The sequence below is a fragment of the Lampetra fluviatilis genome, chromosome 2, assembly GCF_964198595.1.
Source record: "Lampetra fluviatilis chromosome 2, kcLamFluv1.1, whole genome shotgun sequence".
Taxonomy (NCBI): Eukaryota; Metazoa; Chordata; class Hyperoartia; order Petromyzontiformes; family Petromyzontidae; genus Lampetra; species Lampetra fluviatilis.
Window position 1 is genome coordinate 13,006,765 of NC_136276.1, and position 8,956 is coordinate 13,015,720.

The 8,956-nt window shown below is 52.3% G+C and overlaps 1 protein-coding gene across 1 annotated transcript; it reads right to left on the bottom strand.

Moving 5' to 3' along the window:
- Positions 1-2,504: 2,504 nt before the first annotated feature.
- LOC144937833 (inhibin beta B chain-like) lies at positions 2,505-8,273 on the bottom strand. The gene is made up of 2 exons (XM_078865344.1): positions 7,694-8,273; positions 2,505-3,289 (listed from the first exon to the last, which is right to left on the bottom strand). The coding sequence occupies exons 1-2, from the start codon at positions 8,271-8,273 to the stop codon at positions 2,505-2,507; spliced, it is 1,365 nt and encodes a 454-aa protein (XP_078721470.1).
- Positions 8,274-8,956: the final 683 nt, after the last annotated feature.

The window sequence follows — 8,956 nt, forward strand, 5'->3', positions numbered from 1 at the left end:
AGCCCTCCGCAAGAGTTAGAATAAGGTGGCCAGAGGCAGCCGTGATTTCAGCTTCATGAAAACGAGACTCTCATCCATACCACTGTGGCTTTCAAAGGAACACGATACAATAGGCAATGTTTTGGGCAATGGTCCTTCTTCATAAAACATGGCCCTTCGTCATAGCACATACAGTAGCACACATCACCGATGTGTATTCTGTTCTGTAAAATCCTTAGCGTTTTGCTGTTTAGCTACAAATATAATGCAGATGTATCAGCCTTAGCATGGCTTCCTTGAATAAGCTTGGTGTCGAACATTAACAGAACTTAAATTCCTGGTTACCCAAGAAATCTAAAAATGTTGATTCCTATGCAAATGACAGAGTGTACATTGCAAGTTTCAAGTTAATTTTGTTTAGGTGAGCACTAAATACACTAGGATGAGTCTCATTTGCAGGCATAACCTATAACAAGCAAAGGATGTGCTGCTCACAAACAGCAGGAAGCGACGACTCCCATCATGCCTTGCGTGTGCATGTCATGTGACCACCGTATTGCATGTACTATGCTCTAAGCCTTGTCTAGATCACCAACTCAAAAAAGAGCTGAGCATTTGGCCATATTATTGCTTAAATCGCCACCCTAAAATAGGTTAAAGGTTGACCGTCGCTTCAGGATTTGCCCTTGTTTGTTACAGGAGGAATATGGGCCTGTGTGGGAGGCATGGTGCGTTTTTATAGGGCTGTGAGCTTGTCAGCAAATGAACACATTCCTGCGGAGGGAGCTGGTAGGAACGTTGGGTTGCTCGGTCAATGACCAGGGTCAACGGCGGCATGGTGTATTCCGCAAATATGCCCGACTGTGAGGGTGGGCACAAGCCGGCGTGAGTAGGTTAAACGTTGAGTTTTATAAGGGCACCACGGGGTGACCTGCCCCTCCCCACCCAGGCCTACCCCTCCCACCCCCCACCCAGCCCCACCCTCCCAACCCAGCCCCTCCGCACCCTCCCCACCCAGCCCCTCCCCACCTCCCCTCCCCACCCAGCCCCACCCCACCCAGCCCCTCCCCACCCAGCCCCTCCCCACCCTCCCCCTCCCCACCCAGCCCCACCCTTCCACCCAGCCCCTCCCCACCCTCCCCTCCCCACCCAGCCCCTCCCTCCCCACCCAGCCCCTCCCCACCCTCCCCACCCAGCCCCACCCCTCCCATTTTTGGATGCACGACGGACGGACGGACACAATAATCCCCCGTGGGCTGGTGGAACCAGGAGGTTCCTACCAGTAATATTCAGCATCTGTATCCAAGCAATGAGAAGACGTGTAATATATCTGTGCGTACCAATAAACACAACCTCGCGTGAACAGTACATCTTTCTTTGTTTTTTATTAAAATATTGTGCGATACACGTGATCAAGTATAGACGCTTAAGTGTAAAATGCCCACAAAAGCAAAATAACAAACTTGCATTGTGTAGGCGGGCTTGCTGGTGTGAGCACGTGGTAAGATGTCTTACACATTGTTGTCACGCACAAGTGCCATGGTGTCAACGTTATGAACAAAGTTATTACATATATATAGTTATATAAAAACAATCTTGTACTTACGCATTTGAAGATTGTAATATATACTTAGCAAGAAATACAAAGTAGCGAAGTATGTGTTCATTTTCAATGAACCCAAACATTGCTCTCTTTTAAATACGGCCTGTACAAGGTGTCTTAAGTGAGCTAGCGCTCTGCTATAACGGAACAACTATAGTTACTAGAAGGACAAATGCATAAGTTACAAAAAAATCAACCATCTACAATATTCAACAGTTTCATCGGTGCCAAATGTTGCAAATTGCTTTCAAGTGTTATCAGCTCGAATGTGGCTCAGCCTAGACAGACAACACAACCCAAACAACGCGGCCCTTGGATTTGTTAAACGGCTACCCAAAGGCGACGCGTCGCTGGCTGTTCGACCGTGGCCTGCAACTATATTGATGATCAAAACGTAACTTATGGTAACGTTTACAGAGTGCTCTTCTCGTGTAGTGAATTCTAGACGTTTGATGACCCCACATCACTTCGGCGAAAAACGCTCGAGTGCTGTGAATGTGCTGCCGGAAAGTCACTTTGTCGGAATTTATTTCCGCGAACGAAACTTTGTGCTTGCGCTGGGGATGCGTGGCATGCAGCCTGGGTGTGCACTTGCGTCTACAATATAAGAGCCGTTTGCTTTACAGTTTGCGTCCTTCCTTTAAGTGATGCACGCAGCCAAAAACCCCTCGTTCAAAGCACAGTCCAGGTGCAGTGCCGGTGAGGTGGGGTTCATTCAGCCGGGTTCCACCCATCAGATCCCACCCGTAGGGTCCTAGGAGTAGGGGTCCCTGTTGTGAGATCCCACCCATGGGGGTCACTGCCACGGGGTGCGGGCACGCGTGGGTGCCCCACCACCCAACGTGATGAAGCCGCCGCTTCGCTCTCCACGTGCCCAGAGCGGCGTCGCAGTCTCTCGCGTCAAAGAAAAGAGTCGGCGCCGCTACGCGCAGCCGCATTCTTCCACCACCATGTCGGGCACGTCCTTCTTGATGATGTTGTTCTGCTTGTCCAGGTACAGCATCGACATGGAGGTGAGGCGAGTGGGCACGCAGCACGGGTTCTTGGAGGCCATGGGCTCCACTCCGCGCAGCCTGTACTGGTTGATGATGGCGTTGTGGAAGGACGCGGATGCCCCGGGCGTGCCGGCCATGTAGAGCGGGCACTTGCCCAGGCAGAAGTTGCTCTGGTAGCCGCTCGGCTGGATGATCCAGTCGTTCCAGCCGATCTTGTGGAAGTCCACGAAGAAGCGGTGCAGGCAGCACAGGTCGGAGCGGTCGTCGCACTGCAGGTCCCGCCTGCTCACGCGGTGTGCCGCGTCCGAGCCCATGTGCAGCAGCAGGAAGGGCCGGTAGTCCGAGTCGGGCGAGTCGCCCCACCGCGGACCCAGGGTGGCCCTCACCCCGCCGGCCCCCTCGCAGCCGTCGCACGTCACGCGCACGCTCAGGCCCGCCGCGCCCCGGGACAGCGCCGCCTGCACGGCCTTCGTGAGCGGGAAGGTGGTCCAGTGGCTCCGGCTGGAGACCGCCACGCGACGCTGCACGGCGGCCGTGCCGGCACCGTGGCGCTCCCGCACGTGGAAGGTGGCGGTGCCGTTGCCGCTTGAGCCGCTTGAGCCGCCGCCGTTGCCCGTGTGCACGTAGAGCCACAGGTCTGCGCGCAGCACAGGAGGCCTCTGCTCGCCCGACTTGGAGAGCGCAAAGTGGATCTCCGATGAGTGGCCGCCGTCTGCAGGGAAACGCACATCGCATGAAGTCAGACGCAACGCCGCAACGGAGCCACGTGTTGCTGTGACGTGCGTGTGGCTCGTTCGCCTGCGTGTGTTGTTTTGGTGATATTGCGCTCATGTCTCCATCACAACGGCGGTGTTTCACGGATGTAAGTTTGACCCAGAGCGTCTTTCATGGCTCAAATGAGCAATGGGGAGGCGCTCGTTGACTTTAGTGGTTCTGAATCAGTCGTGAAATGTCCACGTTGCTATGGCTGGGACCGATTCCTATTAAAGGACACCCATTTTCGGCTTCCGACGAAATGAACCTCGGTTTGTCAACCCTGAACAGGAGTTGACTTCGTGGACCTTCAGATTGTCATTCAAGCTGAGCTGGATACGTCAGTTGAAACACGATGATCGTGGTGGGTGACTTTTGTGCAACGCGACAAATTTCCCAGGGCGATGCCTTTGCTTGCACACAAACACATTACTTGTGCCAGGTGGTGTGTGGTCGAACACCTTACTCGTATTTGGAAAATCGTGATTTCCAATCACACTCAGGGGGTTGAATCAGCTCGTCGGCAGCCTTCCAGGGTGGATATCCTGAGCGGCGCCTTTTCAAGAGCTCACAGTGAGTTTTCTAGGGCCCTTGCCATAGGAATGTGGAATTTCCACCACTGGTTCATGACCGCCATCGGACATGAGCGCTGCGCTATGCTTGTTTGAGTGTGGACACTCTCTGAGTGTGTGTTACGGATTGTTTCTTCTGTCTGTGTTCTCGTTGGTTGAAGGTTTGAAGTCGCTACGTGAATGGTGATCCATGAGGATTGTAATAAAGATGCAAAACATTGTCAGTGTCTCTCAGCGATTCTATAACCTCTAAGAATGTTCCTCGACATTGCACAAGATAAATTATTAAATGTTGCAGTGTTCCACAAAAATGAAGAAAAAGTATTTAAGCAAGAACAAATCTGCTTAAAATACGGCTATTTTAAACGAAAGTCGCACAAAAAATGAACGCCCATTTGTTTGCATGCGGTATATCTTGGATGACTTCGCTCAGCCTCGTCAGAGACCACAGAGACGTCTGTCATCACTGCCACGACTGTGGGTTTATTGCTTACAGTAATGGAATTTGTGTCAGGCCACGTACCATGGGTAACTTTGGTGGAAGTGTATCCCCTAGTCTCACTCCCTTTCTAAAATGTATGCTGACCCTTCATGCAATTGGGGAGGCCTTCAGCCAGCCGTGGATAGATCCAGCACTCACTAATTCACTCCAGCTACTCGTTCACCGGCGGTCAGTTACATTCTATCGTTAATCCCATGGTCAATGCTCCCATGAACTTCACTCATTGACTCCTCCACCCGTGTTGAGGACTGGGTCGAGCAGACTGACTGCTTCATCCCATCCCGACTGTGTTCACACACCACACTGCAGGTCACAATTCCTTCTTTACTTGCACGTCTCGACTTGGCAATTCCCTCCCACTACCATCAACATCATCATCATCTCTTTTCTCAAGTTCTCACATTAATCTTCTTGGTTGTTTCGGTAAAGTCACGTAGAAGGGAAATAATAAAATAATAATAATACAACATAATCAAATAATATAATAACAAAATTGTACAATTTATTATATTATTTTATTATGTTTTATTGCTATTATTTTTATTATTTTATTATTTCCCTTCTACGTGACTTTACCGAAAGAACCAAGAAGATGAATCCCTGCAGTCACGAAAGCTTTAAATGGAAATTCTCACATTAACCTTGCTCGATTCAAGAAGCGTATCGACTCTCATCTGTTACAACCTGAATCGTGCTGGTTGTTGCTGGCTGCTTGGCATTCTTGGCCTCAGGTCCTGTTCTCAGCAACCGTGATGAACAAAATAAGATCACGGCTGATTTCTGGTGATGACATGTGATGGGAAGCTGCGCCTGTGCAGTGCATGATTCCTCGAGCCCCCAACCCACGCCCACAGCGGTTTTTATGTCAGTCCTGTCGAGATAATTTTATCGTAACTCGTGACCAGGCACCCCAAGGTACAAGGAAGTATGGTAATCGTGTTAATGACCGCAATTAATTAATTGCGAAATAAATACCAGCTTGGAAGTCATTCCACGAAACACACATTCAGCAAAATTAAAACTTCCACGAATGTGCCTTTCTCAGATGTGTCACAATTCGCTGGCATTGTGTAATAGGAAAATGCCACCAGAGAAATGCACAATAATTGCCACCAGGACACCCAGTCACGTCGCACGGGCATTTCCGTCTGTGCTCGTGACATCCGTTACATTGCAATCACACGGGTGTCAAGAGAATGATGTTTCTCTCCAAAATGTGATGTCTATTAGTGTAGCTATGTCAATTCGGGGTAGCTATTGTTCGATGCCGCGGATGCACATTTTTTCAATTAAAATCGTGATACTCAGCCGAGCGATATCATAATGCAGGAATGCAAGGCACATGGAGTTTTTTTTTTGCAATGCAACGCAGATTCTCAAGACTCATTTTCACGAGGGTTCCACTAGAAATGTGTGGCCAATTCATTGAAACTGGAGTGCCCAGAGGAAGAAAAAAACACTTTCTGAGATTAAAAAAAACCCTTTAAGGTTAAGGTGCATCCCTGCACTTGCTTGCTCACGTCACTGCCGACAAAAGGGCCTTCGCTTGAGAAAGCTCTACAATGTATATTTTTGGCCTACTCTTCCATGCTGGCCAGACGTCTTGGAAGAGGTTGGAGTCCCCACATTTTGCCGCACCAGCCACCATGTGCCGAACAACTAACTGTGCTATGCCCATTTATACGACCCTGCTGGAGGTGTGGAGGGGGGGGGGGAATTGAAAAACGGATCCTTGTGGCGGTACCCCGGGGTAGCAAATAATACAACATGTCCGAGGCAATGAAATCTTGTATTTTTGAGATACTTTTTTCCAGGGGTGTAATTAACTCCGCGACTGGGGTAACCAATTAATCCGAAATCAGTGCTACTCCGTGATGTCGAAACGCCAAACGTTCGCATAAAAAATCCGTTATCGAAAATTTCAACTCTGAATATTCCATCGTGTACAGCTCGTCGAGATGAGTCGATTGCAGCATCGCCGACCATCAGCAGACTAAAAATGACTGCATCACGGACATTATGAGGTTCAACTGTCACAATTGTTTTAACTGCAGCGGCAGAACATCGAACCGGTGACCTCGATTGGCATGTATGTGTACGTATGTTGAACTTCTACGTAGCCAACCGAGCTAATCGGAGTTTTGGGAGGGGGAGGACAACAAAACTAAAGACAAAAAGCAGTTCTAAAGAAATTAGTTTTCGGAAAAAAATTAGTTTACAGGTGCAGGGTGTTAAACATCACACCACGGCATCATCCCATACTCGAAGATAAAAATCGAGCACGCCTAATCGGCATTCATCCAATGGCCAGACTGGTTCCCGCCATGGTAAGGTGGAATTACAATGTCCTGTTCAGAGTAAACACCATACCCATTGCTCATATGAGCAGGTGCCCACTTGGACATAGCTTGACTTCAGGAGTATTCATCAGGAGTTGCCGAAGGGATAGACTGTCGCGGCTTTCGAAACGTGGAATTTGCAGCCTGCGATGGAAATTTATGAGCATTGCCCAATGAACGTTCGAGCGTGGAGACACTGATCGTGCAAACTAAAAGATGAATTACGTCATGTTTGTTTATTTATTTGCCAACAGCCCGTAATCCGCGGGTGCACGGATGTGAGAGGCGATGTACAGGTGTGAGTGGTCATGGGCAGGGACGAGAGCGCTTGCACGTGCGTGCTTGTGCATGCGCGTGTGGGAGAGTAAGTGTGAGAGCGCATGCACGCGCGTGAGATTACGCGAGAGCGCATGTACGTGCGTGAGAACAAGAGTGAGAGTGTATGAACGTGCGTGGAAGCACATGCACGCGCATGGGAGTAACAGTAAGAGTGCATGCGCGCGCGTGGGAGCGCACGCACGCGCGTGGGAGTAAGAGTAAGAGTGCATGCACGCGCGTGGGAGTAAGTGTGCATGCACGCGCGTGGGAGCGCACGCACGCGCGTGGGAGTAAGAGTGCATGCACGCGCGTGGAAGTAAGAATAAGAGTGCACGCATGTGTGTGGGAGTAAGAGTAAGAGTGCATGCACGCGCGTGGGAGTAAGTGTGCATGTACGCGCGTGGGAGCGCACGCACGCGCGTGGGAGTAAGAGTGCATGCACGCGCGTGGGATTAACAGTAAGAGTGCCTGCATGTGTGTGGGAGTAAGAGTAAGTATGCATGCACGTGCGTGGTAGCGCACGGACGCGCGTCGGAGTAAGCGTGAGAGTGGGTGAAAGCGCGCGCGCGCGCGAGTGAGAGAGAGTGCGCGCGCGAGTGAGCGAGTGAGTGAGAGAGAGTGCGCGCGCGCACCGAACTCGGCGAAGCTGATGATCTCCGAGGAGTCGTGCGCCGCCCTGTCGCCCTCGTTGCGCCGCTCGTCCCAGTTCTCCTCCTGCAAGCGCAGCCCGTTGAGCGCGGCGAGCAGCGCGGAGCGCGGCACGGGGTGCGTGATGTTGGGCCGCTCCTTGAGCCCCAGCTTGTCCAGGATGTGGCGCTTCACCGCCTCCACGAGGAGCTGCTCCCCTTGCTCCGAGTCGGAGAGGTGCAGCGACGCCGTGGCGCAGGCGGCGCACTCCGCCTTCCTGTGGCGCGCCTCGCCGCTCGACTTGCTCCGGTCGCCCTCGTGGTGCCTCGCGTGCGTTTCGCGTCCCAACCAAAACCTGGCCGGGTGGGATGGCGCTGCCACGGGAGATCCCTCGGCCAACGTGGTGGCCAGTGGCAGTAGCAGCAGCAGCCCCAGAGGCAGTCCCGCCGCGCACACGTGGATGCTCACCGCCCGCATGTCTGCCTGCGTGCTCTGCACGAAGTGTCTCTCTGCGAGGCTGCGGGCACTCTGTACGGCGGTGCGTAATGTGCACAGTTGGCTGCACCGATGAATTGTGCTGGGCATAGAGCGTGTACCCTTGCTGCTGCTGCTGTCTGCTGGAAATATATACTGTCAGAGCATGGGTCCAAATGCATGCTGAGAGAGGAGAGCAGCCCTATAAGTGCGTGCGGTTGTTGCGAAACACTTGGATGGTTTCCCATGTCGCATGCGCTGGCCCCGGTGTGCGCGCGCCGCATGCCGTGTCGGCAATGCGCGCTACGTCCCGACGCGGGTGGGGGCCGGCCTGGGGAAAGCCTACACACACACACCCGCACGCACACACACACACACCCACACGCACGCACACACACGCACACGCACACACACACGCACACACACACACACCCACACGCACGCACCCCCACACGCACACACACGCTCGCACACACACGCACACGCACACACACACACGCGCACAGCACTCCCCTGCCGCGGGCCAGGGAGGGGTGGGGCAGGGGGTGGGGAGATGAGGCTCATCTGAGTCCGGCTCCTCTTCCTCTCTGTCCCTGCCCCCCCCCAGGCCGTCCAAGAACAGCAAAACCGCTTCGAAGTGCAGGACATTTGTTTGACTTTCAGGATCAAGTCAAATGTCAGTGTGTCTCCCCTGCTCAGGTTAGTCTGGGGGTGTTGTCGTGATCCTTGTGTTTGAAACGCCACGTGTTCTCTATTCCTACAGTCGGGGTCAATTTATCGGCAACACAAGCGAG